This window comes from Thermothielavioides terrestris, chromosome 6 (assembly GCF_000226115.1).
Source record: "Thermothielavioides terrestris NRRL 8126 chromosome 6, complete sequence".
NCBI lineage: Eukaryota > Fungi > Ascomycota > Sordariomycetes > Sordariales > Chaetomiaceae > Thermothielavioides > Thermothielavioides terrestris.
Genome location: NC_016462.1, coordinates 2,833,737 through 2,858,332, shown reverse-complemented (window position 1 = coordinate 2,858,332; position 24,596 = coordinate 2,833,737). Strand labels below are relative to the sequence as shown.

At 51.7% G+C, this 24,596-nt stretch overlaps 4 protein-coding genes across 4 annotated transcripts; 2 read left to right on the top strand and 2 right to left on the bottom strand.

The window, feature by feature from the left end:
* Positions 1 to 4,484: 4,484 nt before the first annotated feature.
* THITE_49727 (uncharacterized protein) lies at positions 4,485 to 4,655 on the bottom strand (the record flags this gene model as incomplete). The annotated part of the gene is made up of 1 exon (XM_003658072.1): positions 4,485 to 4,655. A coding segment is annotated over one exon (171 nt), but the record flags the coding sequence as incomplete, so codon positions are not given.
* An 8,086-nt stretch (positions 4,656 to 12,741) lies between these two features.
* THITE_2124624 (uncharacterized protein) lies at positions 12,742 to 14,503 on the top strand. Its single transcript, XM_003658071.1, has 2 exons — positions 12,742 to 13,990; positions 14,063 to 14,503. The coding sequence occupies exons 1-2, from the start codon at positions 12,916 to 12,918 to the stop codon at positions 14,353 to 14,355; spliced, it is 1,368 nt and encodes a 455-aa protein (XP_003658119.1). The 5' UTR covers positions 12,742 to 12,915; the 3' UTR covers positions 14,356 to 14,503.
* Positions 14,504 to 14,538: 35 nt separating this feature from the next.
* Positions 14,539 to 16,397, bottom strand: THITE_2124621 (uncharacterized protein). The gene is made up of 4 exons (XM_003658070.1): positions 15,758 to 16,397; positions 14,831 to 15,649; positions 14,670 to 14,743; positions 14,539 to 14,556 (listed from the first exon to the last, which is right to left on the bottom strand). The coding sequence occupies exons 1-3, from the start codon at positions 15,965 to 15,967 to the stop codon at positions 14,678 to 14,680; spliced, it is 1,095 nt and encodes a 364-aa protein (XP_003658118.1). The 5' UTR covers positions 15,968 to 16,397; the 3' UTR covers positions 14,539 to 14,556; positions 14,670 to 14,677.
* Positions 16,398 to 17,536: 1,139 nt separating this feature from the next.
* THITE_2059762 (uncharacterized protein) lies at positions 17,537 to 24,442 on the top strand (the record flags this gene model as incomplete). The annotated part of the gene is made up of 4 exons (XM_003658069.1): positions 17,537 to 18,805; positions 18,905 to 19,609; positions 19,814 to 21,589; positions 21,647 to 24,442. Coding segments are annotated over 4 exons (6,546 nt in total), but the record flags the coding sequence as incomplete, so codon positions are not given.
* Positions 24,443 to 24,596: the final 154 nt, after the last annotated feature.

Below are 24,596 nucleotides of genomic sequence, written 5' to 3'. Positions count from 1 at the left end.
GACCGACGTTATTCTAGGCGTAAGGCGGGCCTGCTATAGGTCTGCCCTAGGGCTATTGTAGATCTTAGGTGCAGCCCTATATACCTAGCCTAGGTATAGCCTAGTCTATAATATACCCCCTTCGCCCCGCTAGGTGGTCGAGCTAGGGTATATACAACGCTATCAAGCATTGAGCGTAGTCTAGGTTCGGTGTAGTTGCTTGCTAAGGCCTTGCTGTTTATAGCCGTCTTGTTGCCTAGGCTTGAGTTATTTATTTATATCGCTTTAGTAAGTTGCTAATTAGCCTCTTCCTCGCCTTATACGTTTATATAGAGCAATAGCGCTATACTGGGTATACCTATAGATTGTATACGATTCAACCCTATACGTTGCTATTTAAACCCCTCTCCTTATACAACCTGACTTCCCTATATTCCCCTCCTATACCTAATGTACGTATCCCCCTCCTCTTCTATGATCTGTTCTCTCTCCTCTTTGTACGTCGACATTGTCCCCCTATCCCGCCTTATATACGTTCCTCTCCTCCTATATTCCTATTTTACGTTTGTCTATATCTTTGTACGTATTGCTTATTTTCGCTTTAGCTCTAGCTAGAACCTCTTTGTCCTCTACCTCGATAGCGATATGGTTTCTAAAACTTGTCTACTACATTTATATATAGGATCGCTAAAATATTAGTCGCTATTGCTTCTCTTAGAGGTAGAGGCGTAGGCCGCTATCTTGGTAGCGATAACAATGAAGACTATAATGTAAGTGCTTCTAGATAACCTTGTTATAGACCTAAGTTACTTGCTAACTACGACGCTATAGAACTAAAATAACTGTTAGAAGAACGATAAACTGTTGATTGGCAGGTTCGTTGTCGAGGGAGACTCCGACGACGAAGAGAACGAACTGCTCTCCGACAAGGGAGAGTTCTATATACAATGTGTTGCTTACTTTCTTAGTGGCACTAAGGTCGAATGTATACCTAGCTGTGGCAAATCCTGCGAAGAATGTTGGAGGGCCTATACGATATATAAGTAGGACTCTGCGTTGTAGGCAATAAACCTCTACCTTCGGTCTAGTCTAAAGAAAATCCTTAAGGTGTATAATATAGGCTAGGCTATCGAGACCCTTGTTTAGAAGAAGATAAGCTTATAGCCTGCCTGCTATATAGTATTTAAGTGTGAATTCTAGAAGTTGGTATAGTCTTTTTAGACCGCTTTTAACAATGTACAAGCGTACTATGTTCTTGCTTAGCTGGCACTGCTCCCTTTGTCCGCTACTAAGTAGACCCCGACTTACACTGTCCCCTAGACCCTAGTTGCCTCTCCTACTATACTGAGCTACTATAGGGCTTTAGTACCCTATAACCCGCTTGCCTTTTCCTTAGACCCCTCTATCTAACTAGCTGCCTATTTAACTTATCGTCTAATAAATAACGAGGAAGCCTATTAGCGTAAAATACGTTATTTGGTCAACGTTATTACGATAGTCGTTAATACTAATAACTGTCTTGTTAACTATATTTTAAGTTCACTGTAGTCTAGCCCCTCTTTGTAAGGCGGCTATAGCACAACTCCTATTAGGCGCGATACTGCCTTGGTTCTATTTGTCTTATATCCTTAGTATAGTCTATCCTCTTCTACTAAGAACTTTGCCTATATTCGTTGCGAATATACTAATCCCCTTCTCTAGACCCCTAGTAGGTCTAATAGATAGTTAATTGTAGAGGTGCTTTTGTCGTTGGATGAGGGTGCTAAGTATTTGCTTACTAGCGACCTAGTGCTATTTAGAGATAAAAAGGCTATAGAGTAGGGCTAGAGACGGCCCTGTCTCTTGTTGTAGCCTTGTTCCTACTTTATCTTACGCCTCGACCCTCTGTTGAACTAACCTACTGATTGGAGTAGCTATAGCAATTTTGATATCCGCCTTTACCCTGCTTTAAAGATTCTAGAGTAGGTAATACATTAGCTATCGACCTTGCCTCCTATTAGTTTGTGCCTAGGTATCCTATAGTATTGTAGGGTTGACGCTAGGGTAAGGCTAGAGGACTATCTATATCTGAGGAAGGAGACTTAGTTGGTACGTTAGGCCCCCTCTATACTTATATTTTTTTTATTGTTCTTTTGTAATAAAGCTGTAGCTAAATGTGTTGAGGTGACTATATGCCTAGTGGTACTGCTGAGCTATGTCTGTTCTATTGTTGTCATTTCTTATAGGGTAGTTAGTATATAAATATAACGTTTTCCCTTTTGCCTCCTGTTCAACACTGGCCTATCGTTGTATTGTACATCTCTCTATTTCTATTTAAACTCGTTGAGTGTGATGGTGTTTAAGAAGTTCTCTAGGGGCTTCTATATAGGTTTGTTGTAACCTACCTACTTAACGTATATATTGTAGTTCTTCCCTTTCCCCTTTGCGTTTTAAGCCTTAAGAATCGCCTCTACCCTATACTCTTGCTAGGGGATACCCTCCTTCGATATAACCTATATAGGGTTTAGTCGTTTATCTATAACCTTCTACAAAGGGAGCAGATTAGAGGCTATTTGCTCGACTAGGTTAATATAGAAGGTTGGGTATAGGCTACGTAGTACGTTGAGTGTTACTGTTAAAGGAGTAGGTATTACAACTACTTTGTACTTGGCATTTAGCTAGTTGAGCTTTTTGTTAGAGCGGTTCATCTTTATATTATATAGAGAGAGCTATACCTTATCCTCTACTTTAAACCGCTTAGCTAGGCGGTAGGAGCGGTTTACGTTCGCCTACTACCGTTGCTATATATATACAATAACGGCCTATATCTACTCTATACCCTCCTTTAGGTAGCGTAGGAACTGGGTAACGTAATTCTCTAGAGACGCTATAGGCACTGTCGAGATTGTAATAAGCTATATAGGACTTATATCGAATTTGTAGAGGAGGTAGTTCGGGCTTACCCCGGTTATAGACGAGTCCCTATTGTTGAGTATAAATTAGTAGGCTAGGAGGTGCTTAGGCTAGTTATACTATATAAAGGAGATGAAGATCTAGAGGATCGTCTATACTTCTTGATTAACTTGCTTTGTACCCCTGTCTATTTAGGGATAGTAAGAGGTCGATAAAAGCTATTCTACCCCTACTGCTTTATAAAGTGTAGTCTAGAACCTATTTAGCTAATCTGATCTACGGTCGGTTATAATCTAGGTTAGGAACCTATAAAAGCGCTACTAGACGTTGTAGAATCGTAGAGCGTACTCCTTTGCCCCTATCGAATATATAGCCTTGAGCTGTATATATTTGGAAAGGCGGTTAATGATTACTATAAGGTAGTGAGGCGCCTCTTTGTTCTTTGTAGGGAGGTCGATTATAAAGTTAATGGAGATCTGTTTCTAGAAGCGGTTAGGAATAGGCAAGGGCTATAAGAGCCTTTGGCGTAACTATTTAGAGATCTTGCTCTAATGGCACTGGTTGTAGTTCCTAATAAACCGCTTTGCGTTAAACGATATAAGGTCCTAATGATAATCCTTCTAGAGCATTTTAAATAGCCTATTATAGCCTAGGTACTTTGATATAGTTAAGTTATAGATCTGCTAAATGATTGTAGTAGTTAGGGGCTCCTATATAGGGAGCTAGAGCTAGCTATAGAACAAGAGTACGCTTTATATATTGAGGGAGTAGTTTATAATCTAGGTCTATATTGTATTCGCCTCCTTTAAGAACTTCCAAGCCCTATTATATATAGCCTAGAGCCGGTGAATATAGTATTCGTCTTCGACGATACCCTTGTCCTATAGGGCGGCTAACTGCTTGTCCTCGAAGAGCGTCTCTCCTATAGGTAGCCTAGCCTCCTCCTATACACTAGTCTAGTATACCTTGATTAGGGGAAGTAGCTAAGCGATACATTGGCTATCCTTAGGCTTGTCCTATTTACGTTAAGAGAGTGTATTAGGATATAAGGCCTAGTACCTTGGTTAGTACTTTAGCTCGAAGTTGAATAGGGAGAGCGTCTCTGCCTATTAGGCCTGTTGTTCGCTAATTAGGTATAGCTAGGAGAAATATTTAAGGTTCTTGTAATTGGTTAGGATAGTGAAGGGGGCTACTATACTTTAAAGCTTTGCTAACTATACTTTGAGGTAGGAGATAATGGCTAATAGCTCTTTATTGTAGATAGTATAGTTGCGTTTAGTAAGGCTTAGTTTTGTAGAGTAGTAGGCTATAGGGTAGAGAACCCTGTCCTTTCCCTATTAGGACAAATATCTGTTGAGTGTTGTGCTAAAATAGTCTGCTTCTATAATCGTCTCTCTTTTAGAATTCTACTAGGCAAGGATTAGCTCTGATATAAACGTAGCCTTAAGCGCGTTGAAGGCATCTTATTCTTCTTTGCCTTAGTGGAAAGGAACGTTCTTGTAGGTAAGGCGTGTTAATGGGGCTGCCTTTTTAGAGAAGTTGGGGATGAAGTTGCGATAGAAATTTGTAAATCTAAGGAAGCTCTATACTCTTTAGACTCTATAAAGCGCCTCCTACTTATAGATAGCTCTAATCTTCTTAGGGTTAGGACGGACGTAGACTCCTGCCTCTACGATATAGCTTAGGTACTTGACTTCTTTTACTACGAATATATATTTCTTAAGGTCTAGGTTGAGGCCTACGTCTCTAAGTCTTTGGAGGACTTTGTGTATCTTCCTTATATAGTCCTTCTAGCTTCTGCTAGAGTATACTAAGACATTGTTAAGGTATACTGTTATATAGTCTCCTAGCGTTAGACCGAGGGCGTTGTTGATATATCTTTAGAATGTTGTAAGGGTATCTATAAGCCTAAAGGGGTAGACTAGCTACTCGAATAGCTTGAACTTTGTATAAAACGCTATAAGGTGCTTATCCCCTTTGGCTATTTGAATATAGTGGAATGTAGCTTTAATGTCTAGCTTTATAAGCTATTTAGCCTTGGCTAGGGACCGAAGAGTCTCTTTAATAAGGGGGAGTAGGTATTAGTCTTGCTTAGTAATCTTATTTAGGGCTTAGTAGTCTATGTAGAACCTCTATCCTCCTTTTAGCTTCTTTATAAGGAGGACTAGGGCAGCTACTAATAAGGAGCTTACCTAGATTTACCCCTTATCTATTAGGTCTACAACCTACTTTTAAATCTTTAAAAGGTAGTCCCTTAGTATATTGTATAAGGGACTCTAAGGGAGCTTGGGAGGCTTTTTGTCTAGGTCTGTCTTAAGGCGGATATAATAGTTGGCTTCCCTTTGATAGGGAGGTAGGCTATTTGCCTTTTCTTTGTTGAAGAGGTTGGTGAAATTATGTAGCTCCTTTGGTAGAGCGACCTTCGGGTCTAGCTCGTCCTTGGGCTAGGAGATAGCTACTCCTAGAATAGTGGTTATCTCGCGAATATTAATGACAAGGAATGTATCCTAGGTCCCTTTAGACTTCTTCCTCTATACTCTATAGGCTAGGCCTGTAAATACTATACTTATAATTAGGGTAGTGTTAGTTTGCTTCTAATATAAGGAGCATTTGCGTATCTATAGTCCCCTTTGCGAATTGATAGTAAGGACCCTGTTAGCAAGGTCTAATGTAATTCTATAGTAGTTTATCTAGGGGAGCCCTAATATAACGTTATAGGCTAGCCTTAGGACTATATAGAACGTAGCAACGCTTATCTACCTATCGATGTCTATTGTAATATAGGCAATATATATAATCTTTTTTGTAATTTATACCCCTTTGACGGCAATGCCTAGGGTATAGGAAGTTGGTAAACTTACTTGCTTAATCCCTAACCTCTAATATACTCTTTTGCTAATAGCTCTGTAGCTCTAGTACCTACTATCTACTTATATATTTATAAAACTAGAGGAGTTTAGGAAAACTAGGATAAGAAAGAGCGGCTCGTCTATTCTCTCTCTAATTTTTGTAAACTTGTTCTATAAGTGGCTAGGTCCTTTTGGCCCCTATACAAGACTTTGTATAAGGGCTACTCTTTTCCCTTCTCTTCTTTAGAGGAGGAGTCCTCCTCTATCTAGTCCTTGGCCTCTAGCTTGTTAATGTTGACCTAAGGAGCTGGCCTCTTAGCTAGGGCGAAGGGATAGGCGGCTACGAAGTAACCCTAGTGCTTGTAACGAATGTAGACTCTAGCCTATTGGCGTATAGTATATACTTTGTTGTTTATCTACTTTGTCTATAGCGCGTTTGTACTACGTTTCTCTCCTTTCTGCTGCTACTTTCCTCTACGACCTTGGTTAGCTCCCCTTTAGGCGAGGGCAGTATAGGTCGTATTAATCTCGGTTATTAAAGTGTCTCCTTCTATATCTTTCTCTACGTCTATGTTGGGCCTAGGCTACTTGCCCCTAGGCTACTACTGTTTTTCCTTTAGATAGAGGGCCTCTAAGTCGGTAGTGATCTTATAGTACCTTTCGACTACTATAGTATAGTTATCCTATAGGACCCTCCGCTTAATCGTAATATACTTCAACTTTGGGGAGAGGTATTGTTGTAGCCTAGTGAGCTGTAGCTCGTTGGTCTATTTGAGCCCTCTAGTCTTCGATAACTTCGTTTTAAAGTGAACGAAGAAGGAGGAGAACGGCTCGTTGTCCCTTTGATAGAGTAAGTCCAACTTTGTTAGGGCTATAACCTACTTATATAGGTTTATATAGATTGTTCCGAGGTATCTAAGGAATATATGTAGATTGTAATTGTTGAGAGGACCTCTGGACTTGTAGTAGGCTGCGACTTTGGACTAGACGCTTTGGCTAAGGTTCTTTTAAATAAATACTTACTATTTGTAGAGGCCTCTAATAAAGTCCTAGTCTACCTTTAGAATATACGCTATTATAGCTTTCTAAGTAGCGAAGAGCTCTTTTTTATCGTCGAAGGGTTATTCTACTAGGAGGCGCTTCTACTACGTCTTAGGGGCTATTAGGGCTGTAGCGCTAGCTGTTGGAGTTGGGGTGTTGGTTGTTGTAAAGACGCTTATAGTACAAGCTATGGTAGTCTAGGCTATGTAGAGTTCCTTGATAGTCGCGTTCTAATGGGCTATTGTCTTCTATAGGAGCTAGAGATGTTCGTAGACCTATTCTAGGTTCAAGGTCTATAAGACGTTAGGGTTGTTTATATTGGTGTCTAGTCTGCTCGTTGCTAGCGTCGATACGCCTAGTATATTGCTCTTATCTACGTTAGGAAATAGAAGTTGCTCTATTAGCCTAAAGGTAGTTGAAATGTAACGTGCTAGCCTTATAGCGTCTGCAGATAAGCGTATAATATTCTATTCAACTACCTTAAGGAAAAGGAAAAAGGAGAAGTATAGGCTATGGTCTTTGTATGTAGAGTTTTTTAGGGGCTTGCGAAGTGGGTTCGGACCAACGTTATTCTAGGCGCGAGGCGGGCCCGCTATGGGTCTGCTCTGGGGCCGCCGTGGATCCTGGGCGCAGCCCTATATACCTAGCCCGGGTATAGCTCGGTCTGTAATATAGCCTTCTATATTGGTACTATAAACAATTCCTTAGATATAGAAATTAAACTCAACTTACTTTTTAACTTCTATATAGGCTCTAACACCTTTGACAAAGTGCAGCTTTATATTGATCTAATATAGGTTTTTAGCCTATTTAGAGATAAACTCCTTATCAATAAAGTTAGTATTACTGCCTATATCGAAGCAAACCTTAGTGCTTAGCTCGCCTAGATTTACACTAATGTTGATTATAAAGTATATAGCTTGCTTGTCTAACGCCTTTAGTAGCGGTATATATAGCTATACTTCTACAATCTATCCTTTAGTTAGTATAAAGTTTATTGCCTTACCCTTAAGGTCGTCTTCGTTGTTATTAAGGTTGTGTTAGCAATCCGTTTAAGGCTATATAGGTTTATATTTATCTTTGTCGCTATTGTTAGCTATATATTTGAAAAGCTTATAACGTGTTGTAAAGACTCTGCTATAGGCGGTGCATTGCTAAATCTATAGGAGCTATTGTAGCAGTTTGCTCTAGATTGGTCTAGGCTAGTGGAATATATAGTATATATAGTAAGAACTATTGGCCTCCTCGTCTTCCGATTTCTCGTCCTCAGCTTTAGTGTTGTATTCGTTGATAAGGATATATCTAACCTTCTCTAGCATTTTATAGTAAAGGTTAGTATCCTTATCGTCTTCTATTACTATAATCTTGCTATAGTATATAAATGTACTATCTTTAAACTACTTCTTATATATATATATATAAATCCGTTAGAGTCGTCGAGGTCGTCTTCCCTAGTTACTATTATCGTTCTTTCTCTAGCTATTAAACGGTCTAAGTCCTTTTCTATAGTCGTTGAATAGTTAGTATCCTCTTCTATATCTAGTTACACTATAGAAGTTTTAATTATTGAATAGTTGTATTTAGTTACTATCTCTATACTAGTTGCTTTTATATTGCTAGAGTCTATCTTTGTCCCTTCTCTAGTAGTTGCGATATCCTCTTTTGCCTCTTCTTATCTAGAAGGCTCTACTATCCTTCTAGTCGTCTTCTTATACTTCGTCGTTGTACTCTATATCTACGTTGTTAGTAATACGACTATAGCCGATAATATAGCCCTTAGTAGCGTCTTAGTAGAGTTTGTCTCTAACGATATATACTTTTATATCGAAGATGCTAAAGAACGTACCTATCTCTGTAGTTACGTTTAGCTTAGGGTATAACTAGCGAAGTTCTAGATAGAGATAGTTGTATAGGTGTATTAGGCGTTGCTCCTTGGTAATATCTCCCTAAATATATATATATTTAAAGTATTCTATAGCGAATTTCTAGACTAGCTTATCTTTATAGTTGTCTTTTATAATATATTAGTTTTCGTTTAGCTATTTCTCTGCTTTATATCTCTTGATACTAAACTCTTTTTTTAAATGTTTAGTCTACGCTTTTATAGATATAGTCAATGCTACCTTCTCTATAGTAGAGAGCTGCTACTTGTACTATTATAGCGCTAATCCTCGAAGTAGGGTCTATATCTCTATATATAGGGTCTCTTCTTTTACTAGGTAGTATCTAATGACCTAGTCTATATATTTAACCTAAAGGTTGACGTCCCTATAGTATAGCTACTATTTATTATACTATAGGTCCTAGGGTTCCTTAGACTTATTCTCTATATTTAGTTAAAAGAGACTAGTGTCCTAGATCTTCTATTTTAATATAGGTATAAGTGCCTATAAGGATATAGTGCTTCTATCTTCGATTTTAGTCTAACGGTCTTCTTCGCCTATAGCCCTATTTACTTTTTCAATTATAACGTTTAGGTTCTCTATTATCCTAGCCACCTAGGTAAAGAGGTCCTATATAGCGAAAGTGGCCTAAGTGTTTATAGGTCTAGTTACTTATTTAGCGGGTCTAGCTACTTGTCTAGAGGGTCCCTTTTAAGGTAGCTACTATCTATATAGTAGGGTTGGTATCTCTTAGAATAGCGAAGAGATACTAGAATTAACTAAACTGTCTATACGTTCTATTCTAGGGTTTTAGATAACTATACTTTATTTAGGAAGCTCCGATAGGTACTAGGATAGCTAGCTTAGCGTCTATAGCGGTAGCTAAGGAACCTAGTTGAAAGCGCTAATTAGCTAAGCTATTAGAAATAATAGGTCTTCCTCTTTAAATTGTTAGTTCTAAGAGGGTAGATCCTATAATCCTTTTAGTAGCCTTTAGCAATATCTACTAAGATTATAGCTACTAGCAATATAGGCTTTATATCCTTATTAAAGAATAGTTAGTATATTCTAAGGCTCTAGTTGCTTTTAAAAGGTTAAGCTTAGTAGAGTCGTTAGCTAGTTTTTAATTAGATTATATCTAGTTTTTACTAATATTTCTAGCGGTATAGCTAGTCTCGATTACTGATCATTAGTCCTCTAAGGCTTTAGGGTCTTTGGTAGTCCACAACTCTCTAATACTAAGGTCTTTAGCGTTTCTTAGGTTAAGTCCTTAGTCTCCGAGGCAACGTCTTCGATCCTAGGGTCTAGGATAAGGTTTCTATTAATAATAGCTCAGAGTTTACGTTTAATAGATATAAGGTAGGTGTAAGGGATATAATTGTTAAATATCTAAGAGGGAAGATACTCTAAGATATATAGTGTTTTAGTATACCGTTAAGCGTAGACGTCTTCTTCTAGTATATCTTCGAGTAATGCTATAGCTTCTAAGTATTAGAGGTCTTAGGGGTTAATAACGGTTACCTACTAGACGTTATAGATAACCTCAAAGTCCTTAATAAACTTAAGTATCTACTATATATCTCTATAGACGTTGGCGTTTATAAGGCTTAAATCCGTCTAGCTTCTAACTCCTTATAGATACTTAGTACTAGAATAACGGTATCTAGGTTATAAATCAGTTTATTATAAATTATATACTCCGAAGCTTGCTCCCTTATAAAGGAGCATTATTTGCTTTAGGTGCTACTCTATATAACTTGCTAAACGTAATTTATAATGTCTCCTAAGTTAAACTTAGCTCCCCTCGATAGGAAGTAAATAGGTTCGAATCGTTAGTAGGCACCACTTGTTATATACCGATGGTCCTCAGTGACTATCTGGCGGTAAACGTGTAAGGATGAGAAAGATCAATGCCTCTTAGCCTCGTCAGCTAATAAGGCGGCACTCCTGAACACTAGTATATATTACAAAAGTATATTGATGTAGTCTGCTATTCTACGAAGGGGTTGTAGGCGAGGTTCCCTTTTTAAGGGGAACGCTCGTCACCCCTGACCGCGGTACGGTCATGGGTGCCCTTGCCACAGTTGCGTGTGACATGTAGGCACGAAGGCTATAGGCGCGAAGGCGAGGGCGAAGGAGGGGGGTCGAAGCTGTTGGAAGAATCAGAGCTTGGGCAAGCTAGGAGGTCGGCTATCGAAGGCTCCTTAGTAGGAACATCTGGAAGACTAGATTAACTAAGAAAATGCAAGGCAATTAGGGAAAATGGATATACCTACTAGGTAGGCCGGACTTTATGGTACGTTTAGCAGCCTAGCGTACGTTGAATGCCTAGATAGCTTCGGCCTATGGTATTGAAGGAAGGCTAGGTTCTTCAACCTCTTCCAATTCCTCGGCATTGGCCAGGAAATCAGGGTCTTTGTTGTATTCGTCGTCGTCGTTGTTGTTCAACAGTGGGTGGGCCCAACGTGGCTGGGACCAACTGGCTAGCAGTTGCTGCAGCATAATGGCCTGCAGGTCAGCGATGTGCCGTACCGCTGGGCCAGGTCGGTGGGCTTCCAGCTAGGCCAGAAAGGTGGGCATATAGCTGGGCCAGAAAGGTAGGCATCTTCGAACCTGGAAAATGGGGCCTTTTTATAGTTGAACTGCCTACCTGGCTGATTTGGCTGATTTGGCTGATTTGGCTGCCCACCTGGCTGATTTGGCTGATTTGGCTGATTTGGCTGCCCTGGGCGATTTTGAAGGATTTGATGGCTTTGATGGTGGTGATGCTTTTTTTGATGGTTTGGTCGATGGTTTTGTTGAATGCAGTGCCAGAGCCAGGAAGCTGAACAGGTGGGTAAAAAGGCCGATTTTTGGTTGGCTGCAGGGCCTGTCAGTAAGTGGGTAAAAAGTGGGGCGAAGAACCAAACTAACAAACAAACCAGGAGTGTCCTGTACACTAAGGTAGTGTAGGGAGGCGCACGGAGGTACCGTTTCCTGTTCAACTCATTGCAGTCGATCTGCGCGATGCCGGGGGCTGGGATGCAGATCGGTAACTCGCCGTCTCCAGAGATCGCACCTGGCATGGCCCAAAATATCAATCATTGGCGTTGTTGGTAGATCAGGGACCAGAAGTTGTGTTATAATGTTACGGTGGCGTATCTTTAAACTGATCACAATTTCACTGCTGCTTCTGCGCTGAAGATGGACCTGGGACTGGGATTGCAAACCCCAGGGTCTTGGACCCTCGCAGCCAAATGCTTGCGCCTTGCGGTGTTTGGCAAGTTCATGGCTCGCCGGGGCGGAGCGGAGGGCCAAGCCGTGTTGCTAACTCCGCTCTTTCTGGTGATACAGAACACGGTGCACTTGGCCAACGCATCACTCTCCTTCTGTCTGCTCAACAGCGACGCAGGAGCCGAATCGCACGCTGACGCAGTTGACGTTCTCCGTTTTTACGAAGTGGCTCGGGGCCGGGGACCAGGGGCAAGCCGTCGCCATCTCGCTCTTAAGATTGGCTTAGCATTACCTGATTTGAGGCAGTGCAAAGCGTGAGGAGCTCAGGACCCGGACTCGACAATCTCGCTCCCGTTGAGCAGCCCGAGCCCGTCCGTGACTTCCGTCCCAATTCACTAACTGTTTCTCTGCCTGCTATTCCATTCCGTTCCAACGCCTGTCCTGCATCGCAGCTTTTGCACAGCTGTGCAAAAGTCGAGGGGTGTCGAAGGAGAGGCGCATCGCAAGCCGGACAATCTGGAAGCCTAGCAAGCCGCTTCGAGAAGAAGCCAGCGGGTTACGCCGATCTACTAGATAGACTGTTTTCTTTCTGGAAGGTCGCTGCGTCAGCATGCACGGAGCGGGCGCTTCCTCCTCATGAGAGAGCGCCGAGACGCCCGGGTCAAAAGCGAAACACTGTCCATTTAACCAATCCTTCAAATGTATTGAGCAGTTGTGTGCAACCAATCTGCTGTGGCCGGCAACAGGCTATTTCTCCCAAGAGCGATCCTGATTCGTCCCCTGAGTGGGGCCCTGTGGACGACCCCCGGCGTTGCTCGCATTGATTACGCGTCCCCCTTCGAGGACCCACTCCAGCCCAGGCCAGAAGGGAGAGAGGCAGTCCCTTTTGCAGGCTGCCGGCCTGAAATAACGGAAGTCCCCAGCAGCTTGGCCCTCCGGGCCTTCCCTCCACCTGCATTCCGTCCTAACCTGGAACCTCCTTCAGGACGCAACTGACGACCAAACACTCCCCCTAAGGCATCAGCAGCAGGATCAATTCCCGTGGAGCCAGCGACGACATGGAAAGCAATATTGACGACCAGAACGGACCATCCTCTCATTTTCAGCCCAGCGGGTTCATGTCGCCTGCGACCACCAGCACTGCTTCTGCCGCGCAGCTCGGCGGGATGGAATCCACAGAAGACCCTGACAGGCTGTTCGACTTCTTCATCGCCCCATCCGCGTACCGATCGCCGTCGGAGACGCCCTCTACCTCAATGCAGACGCCCATCAAGGACGAGGCTTCGGGCCCAAACCTGCTGTCGTCCGATCAGGCGTTCCCCGCACCGAGCCACGAGTATGGCGCGTACAAACAACAAACGGGCATTGTTCCCGGTGCGCTGGCCACTACCCTGGCCATGAATCAGAACAACCAACACATTCTCAGCTACCTTGATTTCAACGCCATCGATTTTTCCGAGACGGACGACTTCTTCGACTTCAGCAGTGCGCCGTCGCAAGGCCTCATGCCCTCCCCAGATTCTATGCACATGATGATGGGGACACCGTCGCCGGAGACCAACCTCTTCTCACATCCCACCGTCGACCCGAACTTCCTCGGTGGCCAGGAAGGCGGCGCCCTGCCCCCCAGCCTCTCGTCCCACACCAGCCCCGTTGGCCGCCTACGACCGGGGATGCACCAACAGGCAGCGTTGGCGAAAGCCCAGCAGCAGAAGATTCTGCAGCAGCAGAGGCTAAACGCGCGCAAGCAGGCACAGGCGCAGCAACAACAACAGCAGCAGCCGCAGCAACAACAACAACAGCAGCAGCAGCAGCAACAGCAACAGCAGCCGGCGCACGTGCCGCAGCAGGCCAATCTGACGCCGAACGCTCAGTTGATTCAGGCGAACAAGATGATGGTGGAGCAGAAGATCAACAAGGTTCTCAGCGCGGTGCACTGCGAGGAGCCCAAGGTGGAGCCCATTACGACCCACCCAGTTTTGAACCAGCCGCCGAAGCCGAAGAAGACTTTCGAGGAGATGGACCCCGACGAGAGGTTACTAGCAAGCGAGGAGGGCAAGGCCATGAACCGCCTCGAGAAGAGGCAGGTCCGGAACAAGGTGTCAGCCCGCGCGTTCCGCGAGCGGAGGAAAGGTGAGCCGCTTCATTTTCATCCCCATGTTCTACATTCCGGTATATCCGACTAGTCTGCTGACCGCGTCACAGCGTACATCGCCGCCCTCGAGAAGGAGGTCATCGACTGCAACAACGAGAACAGTCTGCTGCGTGCCAAGAACACCGCGCTGGCCGAGGAGAACAAGCGTCTCACCGACCTCACCCGCATGCTGCTGTCGTCGCCTGCCTTCTCGCAGATGCTCAACGACTTGAGCAGCGCGCCGCAAAACCTGTTCGCCCCGCCGCCGCAGCAACAGCAGCAGCCGTGCGGCTATGTTGCAGCTCCCCATCTCGGTGTCGGTGGTCCCTACGTCCCGGGTGCGCCTCCGACAGAGGCCTCATGATAGCCAACTTGGGACGGGAAAGAGCTTGCGGCCGGGATCATACTGGGAGGACAGAGGCAAGTGGGGGCAAAACCAATATCCCTCGGGAGGGGATTCTCATTTCATCAGGGCATGGCTTTGGGCGTTCATAGGATATCTTGACGGAGTCAACGGGTAGCGTGTTGTTTAAGTGAGCCAGCCATCTTCGCTCATCACACTTGTCTGTCGAACCTCTCCTAAGTCAGTCATCGTTTACACGGGCCGTCGGTGGACTAGCTGTCGACAAGCCCCTACGTTTCAGGGTAGCTGAGCGGGAATCAAATGTGAAATAGTACTTTTGGTATCAGTCGTCTTTCGCGAACGTGTTGGCTACAATGAATGGGAAACAGGTCGTTGCCTCCACGTAAACCTGGAAGAGCCGGTGAATTAGCCAAAATGAAGCAACCAGGGGGGAATCCCCGCAGGTCGGCAGCGCTGGCTGCTTTCTCTCTCTCACCTTGACTGCATCGGCGCCGACCTTGATCTTGCCCCACGACACGGCCTCGTCCGGGCGGGCGCCAGCGTCGCTGCCGTCGAACTCCTGCCCGGTGTTGATGTAGACGGCCGACTCGGCGCCGTTGCGCATCAGGCAGGCGTTGGCGATGTGGTGCTTGACCAGGCCACCGCCGAGGATAATCATGCCGGCGCGCGCGGCCCGCACCGCGATGGTGTTGAGCCGCCGGATGTCCTCGACGATGTCGATGCGCAGCTGCCGCGGCGCCGCCCGGAAGGTGTGGAAGTACAGCATGTCCCCCAGGCTGCCGTCCGTCAGCGCCGGGCAGAACACGGGTATGTCGTTCTTCCACGCCCAGTAGTACACCGACCGCTCGTCGTTGATCTCCCGCCCCAGCCGGTGGATCACCTTGGACGGCGTCCAGTGGATCTCCTCCTTCTCCTTCTCCCCCTCCCCCTCCCCCGCCCCCGAGCCGCCTCCGTTCCGGCTCGCCTCCTGCTCCTCGAGCATCCGGTCCAGGATCGGCACGACCCAGTCCTCGAACGCGCAGTAGTTGGCGTTGGGCACGACCAGGTTGCCGATGCGGTTGAGCCCCTGCGCGCGCAGCTCGGCGCCCCGCGCGCTGAACGACGACAGGTACGTGTCGCCCAGGCACTTGATCAGGTCCTCCTCGACGCCGCCCGCCGTCGTCACGATCGCCGACACGTGCCGGTGCTGCACCAGGTACCGCAGCACCCCGCGCAGCCCCGACGAGATCAGGTTCGACGTGTAGCCCAGGAAGATGGTCGTCTTGGCGCCCGTCGCCGGGTCGCGCCATGCTCGCTGAGGTGGTCAAGTTAATGTGTGTGTCTGTGTGTGCGTCTCTCTCTCCCTCCCTCTCTCTTTTTTTCTTCTCTCTTCTCTCTCTCTGTGTGTGTGGGTGGTTCATACCATATCGTTGATGATGCGGATGGCCTCGCACATGGACGACGCCTGGAAGCCCATGTGCTTCATGCCCTGGTACAGGTCATCGACCGTGATGGGCCGGCCCTTGAACTTGTTGAAGTCGAGCTCCTCGACCTTCTGGGCGTCCGCGGGCATCTCGACCGACTTGACCAGCACCGCTTCCGTGGCGGTGCTGGGGGGCGCGTTGGCGGCCATCTGGAAGATGAGAAAAGAGACCGACGGCGGAGGCGTTGGAACCCGTCCGTGCCTACAGAACCTCCCCTGTGGCGCAGAGTCGGGACGAGTTGCAATATGGGCGCCACCCTGAGGCCGTTGAGACTTCCGGAACGTTTTGGATGAACGCTGGATTTGCAGCACCCCACTCGTAGTTCCAGAGTCACAGGTATTCCAGTCAAGTCCGGCTTGTGGGCGGATCGCAACAGGAATTTTTGAGCCAACAATTAGCCACCTGTTTCTTTCTCTAGGCCCGATCCTTCGCCAGGTTCCGCGAAGGCGTTGCAATCCAGACTTCAACTTGATTTCCTGTTTGGGGAATCGCTTCTTGTCAACGGATGTTGCTCGCGTTCGTGGCATAAATCTCTCTTCTCGAACAACCGTCCCCGCACTGTGTTAAGTACTGAGTTCTCCCTCGCACATACTCCGCAGAATGCAGTACCCGAGTGGAGCACAGCATAGCACAGCACTGGGCCATATTTATTCCGTACATATTGCGGTAATGTTACCAAATCCATGGCGTGCTGATACCGACTAGCGTAACGGACTACGTGCATTCCGTACACTCGTGTTGTACATTACACAGTCCTGCGTAGTGCACACAATGTTGACTTCAGACGGTTCCGTGAGCCACGGCCCAATCTTGGCCATTCCGTCGTTAGTTCCAGGTTAGCGCGCAGCCAGGGTGACAGGGCCAGACGCTTGGGCCTTGGCGGCAAAACGCCATCCAGCGTCCAGGGTAGTTCCGGAGGTGGTAAGCAAAGGCCCGGGGGCACACACAGACCCCTGGCAGGCAACTTGCGCGGAGCTGTGCGCCTGCCCGCGGCTCGTGGCCCAAGGTTGCAGCACTTCGAGGTCCACACCTCGGGTGTCGTCCAATCTTCAGCCGTGGTTCAAAGATCGTTCCCTTCTCCTCCCAAACACCCAACCGCAATCCAAAAGGCGTCGCCGTCCCACCGCATCCAAACACGGGCTCAAACCGACTGCGGACGTCGCATTGCTGCGAAGGCCCATCCCCGCGAGTCGGTTCCAACGCGCTGGCAGCGGGCTTACGCCAGCCGGTTTTGATGCTTTCGGAAGGCCGCCGTTGCCACTCCGTGGACCCGTCCCCGTCTGGGGTGACAGCTTCTGGAGCCGTTAGTGATTTTAGCACTGCGTTCAAACTTTCAAACGCCGCCTAGTCTGCGGTTCGTCCGCGATCACCACCTCCGGCACCACACAACAACAACGACGACAACAACAGCACGAATCTGGATCTGAACGCCCGGGGAAGAAACGACTCAGCTGGCTTGAATCCGTCACCGGCCCGGCGTCGCGGCGTCATGAGTATTGACGCGCTAGGCCGCAGACTCGAATATCTCTAGGGTGCGCGCGCACGTATTGCAATGTACGTTCGTTGTCCGTAATCTTTATGCTGCCAGCCTCCCCACAAATGACGATAGCCTCGGAGGCTGCATTTCCGGCCGTGCGGCATAGCCTTTGGCATGCGGGCGTCATGATGACCGTCCCCCTCTCCTCTGGTACTATCATACTGACCTTTTGCTTCGCGTTAGGTCGAGGTACACCGGCAGCCGCTTCGATGGCGATCGCCGGTCTCGGTCACCTCGCGACCGGTCCCCGTACGGGGACCGCGGAGAGCGCGGAGAGCGCGGTCCACAGTATTCTGACGCCGACCGCAGACGCCCGCCCCTAGATTCTTGGGGAACTCCCGGCGGCTTTCCATCGGGCCGCGATGGATTCCGCGACTCGCTCTCCGGCATTCAGCCTCCCCGTGGGCCAAAGGCCCTGCTCGATGCACCAAGCGGGCCCCGCGGCGGAGGGTTTGCCGGCGATTTTCGTGGCGGGAGAGGGCGCGGTGGAGGACGTGGCCGCCAATGGCGCGACGATAGTCGGGACGGCGCACGCGACCGCGAAGACTACCGAGACCGACCCCATTTCCGGGACGAACGAAGCCGCGAGCGAGAACGAGACCGAGATCGCGAGAGGGAGCGCGAGCGTGACCGAGACTGGTCGCGCGACCAACGCGACCGCGTCGATTTCCCCCGAGCTCGGAGACCTTCCCCGCCTCCATTACGAGCTCGATCTCCGCCTCCGGGGAGAGATTTCAGAGACGCAAGAGACGCTCCCTCGGGAGTCGATGCTGAGCGAGGAAGACGGGGTTCCAGGGACGGACCGCTGTCGGCTGGGTCGTCCAACTCGGACCCTATGTTTGCCCCTTCCCCGTTCCGTGGCGGCTTTGGCCGCGGCGGAGGAAGAGGTGCAGGTCGCGGACGTGGCGATTGGGACCAGAGGACGGGCAGAGACCGCGGGACCTTCTATGACGAACGAGATCGCTATGCACGTAGCCGGTCGCAGGAAAGCCGATGGGGACGGGAGCCGGAAGAGCGGGATCGCAGAGACAGCAGGTACCCGGACACTGCCCGGGATCTTCGCGACGAGCGCGACATCAGGGACAGAGAGCGCGAAATTATCCGCCCGAAGCCCGACCGAGTATCGCACGAACCGCCCTCTGCCAAGGATGTCTCACCCCCTCCCCTCGCCCCCTCCGCGCCCGCTTTCGGCTCGGTGCCGAGTCGCCAGTCGACAACAGCCAGCGAAATACAGTCCTTGACTGGCAAGCCCCCGCCTACCGGTCCCAGGGCTCTGACCGAGGAGCGACCGGTTTCTGCGGGTCACGCGGTCGGGAATGAGCGGCCGCCACCGACTGGCCCGTCCAAGCCGACGCTCTCGGACAGCGGCCCGCCCATCCCTCTGGGGCCTCGAGCCCAGCAGCAGAAGCAACAGCGTTCTAGTAAGCAGTGGATCAACCCTTCCCTCAACGTGAAGAAGGCAATCGTGGAGTCCCCCAAGGCCATAAGGTCGCAGAACTTCCCCTTGCCGCCAGCAAGACCTTCGGCCGGCTACTCGTCCCTCACGGAGTATCACCGAGATTTCGAGAAACGCCCCCGTAGTCCCGGGTCGCGATCGGACTCTCATGCTGCGGCCTCTGATCGATATGGAGTCCATGTCGCAACTGGCCCCAACGAGATCGTCATCAAGTCCGAGAGGGGCTCGCAATCCGCGAGGGCCTCGGTCGATCGCGAGACGAGGGCAGCCACTTACAGTGGCGACGTGAGAATGGGGGGAACGGACGCGGAACGAGCCCCGCGCGACCATGACGACGCCGACAACAAACAGAAGGAAAGCCCGGCTGCTGTCGCGAAGCTTTCTGAAGTCCCTGTTGAGCGGCCTGGGGAGGAGGTCAGGGCCCCTGCGGCTGCCCAGAAGCCGCCCGCGATCCTCGCTGTCCCGTCAGCTCGAGTTCAACTACCGCCAAGAGAGATATCGGCCCCTACTGCGGACGAGTCATCCGAGTCGGACGATGACGAAGACATGGACGTCTACTTTGAGCGGGAAATATCGAAGACAGAGGCTGAACTGAAGAAGCTCCACGACGCTGCTGACAAGGTTCCATTGGGCATCGTTCGGCGATACGCAACGGCGGTGCATGAGGCCATGCTGAGGGTGTTGAACGACGATGCTGGCTTGCTTGACGCCATCGGGCCGATCCCAGACGGGTTCACGTTCCCTCGCCCCAAGCCCGGAACCGAAATACTCGACAAGGAGATGCCTGATGCAGAACAAGTACAAGATCAAGAGCACCAGGAGAAGGCGCTCGCGGCGCGCGAACCCTCGGCAATCCCCACCGTAGAGGAGACCGAGGACAAACTAGTTCACCCGCCAGAGCCCCAGCCAAAGGTTGAGGAGATGGATATAGATAGCTCCGGACTGCCGCCAGCCCCGACCTTGGATGAAGCGAAGCCGCTGGACGCTGCTGTCGAGATGCAGGAAGCTCCGCAACCTCATGCCGCGGCCTCGCCACGCCGTTCGGTGTCGGGACTGGACGCGTTAACTGAAGGGTCGGCCCCGGCCTTCTTCCCGCGTCCGTTCGATCAGGCCGAGAATGGGAGACGCAGTACGTCGCCGGACGAGGAGAGCGAGAACAAAACAGAGGAGGATGCGAGCGTCTATGGCAGCGTCGAAGTGGTCAGGGAATACTCGGCCACCCCGCCCACCGAGGAACTTCCTGTTTACAACGTCAAGCCCTGGTACCGAAGCCGGCGGGTTCGTAAGTTGGCTGTCGTGTCTCCTGAGTTTGGCGACTTCTTGCTTGCCCATATCCGGGACCAGGCCATGGCTACTCAACTCGCCCAAGAAGAATTACGGCGCGAATATGCGAAGAAGTACGAGACCTACCTGCGGTTCACGATGTCTGACGATCCGGCCGCAGTCAAGAGCCGCGAGTACTTCACCAGCCCTAACACGCAGTCGGGAACCAGCGGTAAGGCGGCAGGCTCGGACTCTAAGCCTGAAGGGGGCAGAAGAGCGGCGGGCCGTTTCTCGACCGAACTGGATCTCGATTACGCAATCAAAGAGTCAATGCGCGAGCACCAGGAGAGGAAGGAGAGGGAGGAGAGAGCGCGGAAGGAGAAGTACCGCAGCGAGAAGGAGGCCGTGATTCCCGACATGTTCTGGACAGAGGAGGAGAAGGACCGCGCCTCATTCTACGACACGGCTGGGCTGCTACCCCTCGAGAAGGTGGTCGCGACCTGGCAGGTCGTGCCTCAGCATGTCAACTTCACCGAGGAAGAGGCCGAGAAGTTCGAGAAGGCATATCTCGAATCGCCGAAGCAGTGGGGCAAGATCTCCAGCGAGCTGCCTGGGCGCGATCCGGGGACATGCATCCTCTATTACTATGCGAAGAAGCGCGAGCTTAACCTCAAAGAGAAGCTTAAGAAGCAGCCCCGGAGGCGCAAGAAGGGCCGCGGGAAGCAGCGCTCCAGCGCTTTGGTATCAGAGCTGGGCAACACGGAGAACGAGACGGAGGAAACGACAGCCCAAGAGAACAGCGAGAACGGCGAGCGCCGGCGTCCGCCACGCCGTGCAGCAGCGCCGGTCTGGCCTCACGAGGCCACGCCCAACGCGGACTCGGACGGCGCCACTCCAGCGCCAACGCCCGGTCGCCGGAGAGCCGGAACCGCGGCCGACGCAAAGAACGAGTCCGGCGTCGAGAAGCCGGAAGGCAAGCGTGGCGGGAGGAAGCCTCGCCAGTCGAAAGCCGAGAAGGAGGCTAAGGGTCCGAAGCAGTTGGCACAGGCACCCGGCGCTTCGCCGAGCGCCGTCCCCAGCAAGACAGGCCGGTCGCGCGCCAACTCCAAGGCTCAGGGCCCGGAGTGGGTGTCGCCACAGACACCCGTCGATCTCGCCGCCCGCATCCCTCTTCCGTTCGAGGTTTCCCATGGGAACATGCAACCGCCCTTGGCCCCGGTGCAGCAGCCTCCGCTGGCAAGTCCCGACCGAGCAGCGCCTCCAGTGGCTTCTACAATCTCCGAGGTCATGGCCCCGCCCTCGTTGCGTCCCGAGCCGCCGCCGCCGCCGCCGCCTGCATCAGTCCCGACCTTCGAGATCTCACAAACAACCGGACCCGAGCGCATCCGTACCCCACAGCAAGCATCTAGCTACTGGAGCGTATCGGAAACAACCGACTTTCCAGCGCTGCTGCGCGCCTTTGGCACCGATTGGGGTCGAATCGCCGCTCACATGCAGACCAAAACGGCTACAATGGTATGGCCGCTCGGCCCCGCCGTTTCCCCATCCCAGAGAGCTAACCATGGCCAACAGGTTAAAAACTACTACGTCCGGCAAACCAAGGAAGGCGGTAAGCCGGAATGGGAGCAAATCGCAATGGAAGCCGACGCCAAGGCTCAGAGAGGCGAGAAGCGGCCGGCGCCGCCGACGCCGACGCAGGGCCCACGGAAGAGATACGACGTGTCAACGGCCGGACACCGGCCGCTCGCTGCCGCCGAGCCCGATGAGACGCTGCTAGCCAAGGCCGAGCCGCAGCAGAACCAGCCATTCTCACGGTTCCAGGTGCCGATCGCGCAGGCCTCGCCAGTTTCCCACCCGCTCGCACAGCCAGCACAACCGGCGATGGCCACGCCCTTGGCTCCGTCCGCGCCCGCACAGCAACCGCAGCCAACGGGACCAACCGCCACGCAGGCCATGTCTCCTCACATCCACCCTCACCCGCTCCGGCCACCCGCCTCTGCCTTCGCGTATCCAGAAAGGGAAGCGGACGCAGCCCCGGCGCAGGCTCAACAACCAGTCCGGATCTCGCAGAAGCCCGTGCCGACGGCGGCGTCGATCCCAACGGTCTCCGAGCCAGCGCCGCGCCCGGCCGGGTGGGCCACCGATCTCGGCCAGCAATTCTCCATGCTTTCTCAGGCCAAGGAGGCCCGCGTTGCCCGCGACGCTCGAGAGCGGCAAAGACTGGAGTTGGCCCAGCGCGAGTCTCCTCGCCTTGTCGAACGGGCGCCGCCGTTGCGCATGAAGCAGGAGCCTGAACAGGTCCTCCACCATCCGGAACCGTACAACCAATTCCAGCCGGCACAGCGCGTGTTGTCTACGCGGATCGAGCCGGCCCCTCTGGCGAGACAACCGGAGCCCTCCCGTGCTACGGCGCCGGTTCCGCAGGCATATGCGCCGCCCGTGCAGCAAGGGCCGCCGCCCCCTCATCAGGTGCCTGCGGCAAGCGAGAAACCGTTGCCGGGTATTCAGCGGCCTACATCCGGCTTAATGCAGGAGCAATATGGTACGACGGCTGTGTCCGCCGGTCCTGCTCCTCTTGCCCATCCCGCGCCCGCGCCAGCTCCGCCTCGGGCGCCGGAGCGCAAGATCAACGTCATGTCCTTGTTGAACGACGACGACGCACCTCCACCCAAGAGAGTCGCCGATGTCTCCGCAGTCAAGACGAGCTCCACACCGCCACCTCAGCCTCAGTCGATGGTCCGTCAGCCGCCTCCTCCACCACCCTCAGCACGCAGGGAAACGGAGCCGGGATACGCATACACCCGCAATCCTGCCCAGGCGCCACAGTCTGCCATCCCTCCGCTCAAGCCCTACCATACTCAGTCGCCGCAGCCTCAGCACGTGCGGGTGCCAAGTACGGGAATGGCGTCGGCCATGGATCCTGCAGCGGAGGCACAGCGCGACTACTATGGACGACACTCGTACCCGTCGCACCCGACGCACCAGTCGCACCCATCACAGCACGCTGTCAGTGCGTCGAGTTCTCCCCAAGCACACCAGGCTCACCATTACGCCCCGCCGGGGCATCATGCCCAGCAGCACCCCCAGCAGGCCCAGATGGGGTACCAAGGCCAGCAGCAGCCGTACCAAACAGCCTATCAAGTTAGCCAGCCGCACGCTGCTTCACCCACGCCGCAGTATGCACCGCATCCGTCACTGTCTGGTAGACGGGAGCCTCCCGTCGTGGCCAGTCGCGAGGCATGGCCACAGCAGCAGCCGACGGCAACGCAGCAGCAGCAGCAACAGCAGCAGCAGCAACATCATCAACAACAACAACAAATGCACCAGCATCATCAGCATCCTCAGCATCACCACCAACCCCAGCATCCACAGCACGCACAGCAAGTGCAGCACCAGCAGCCGTCGGCTTGGCCGCCGACGCACCAGGCGGCCCCGAAGACCTCGCAAACGCCCGTGCCCGCGCAATCCGCGTGGGGAGCTCAGCACGGCGGCCTAGGCGTCCAGCCCAAGCCGCCCGTCAGCAGCCCGCTCGCGCCACAGCAGCACCACTCCTGGTCAGCATCCGGCCCCAGCCAGCCGACACCTCACCCCCTCAACCTGCGCAGCGAGCCCCGCGGGCCGTCCGTCTACGACGCTCAGAGCCCCACCGGACCCGGCATGGTCCCCCACCACCAACATCATGGCTCGCTCGGCGGCGGCGGCGGAGCCGGCTCACGATACGTCCCCGCAGCCCCGCAAGACGCCCGCCGCGGCGGCGCCGTCGAGCCCGTCCTCCAACCAGCCAGCCAACCGGCACCACCGCCGCCCTATGCGCGCTACGCCAGCACCCCCGGGCCGACCCAGCAGGCCCGCGGCGACCCCGGCGCCCTCCCCGTCAGCCGCACCTACACACCCGTCGGCACCTCCTCCGCTGCCGGCGGCGGCGGCGGCGCGTTTGACCCCCTCCCGCGCGGCCCGCCCCCGCCCCCGCCGCAGGCCGGTCCGCAAGGGTATGCTCCCTCGCCGGCGGCGGCGGCGGCGCTGCAGCAGCAACAGCAGGAGGCGGCGATGAGGGAGCATCAGGCGCGGGAGGCGCAGCTGAGGGAGATGCAGCAGCAGCAGGGGAGGGATCCGAGGGATCTGAGGGATCTAAGGGATCCGCGGGATCTGAGGGATCTGAGGGGGGAGCAGCTTCAGCAGCAGGGCGGCGGGGCTACCCTTGCTGCTGCTAGTGGTGGTGGTAGTGGTGGTGGTGGTGGTGCTAGCGCGGGTGTTGTTGGTAGTGCTGGTGGTGGTGGCGGTATCCTGGGCCGACACTTACGGCCTGGTCCGGAGGGCCCGCCGGGGCCGGGCGGGATGTATGAACGGAGAGAGGAGCGGAGGTACTAAACCAGGTAGAGAGAGGCGCGTCGATTTGGTATCATTTTTGTTTTGGTTTTGGTTTTGAAGAGTTGATGAATGTAAAAAAGGGGGGCTTGGGCCGGGGCATCATGTGCAGCAGTGCCCGGTGCAGTCTTAGGGAAGGGAAGGGAAGGAAAGAGGG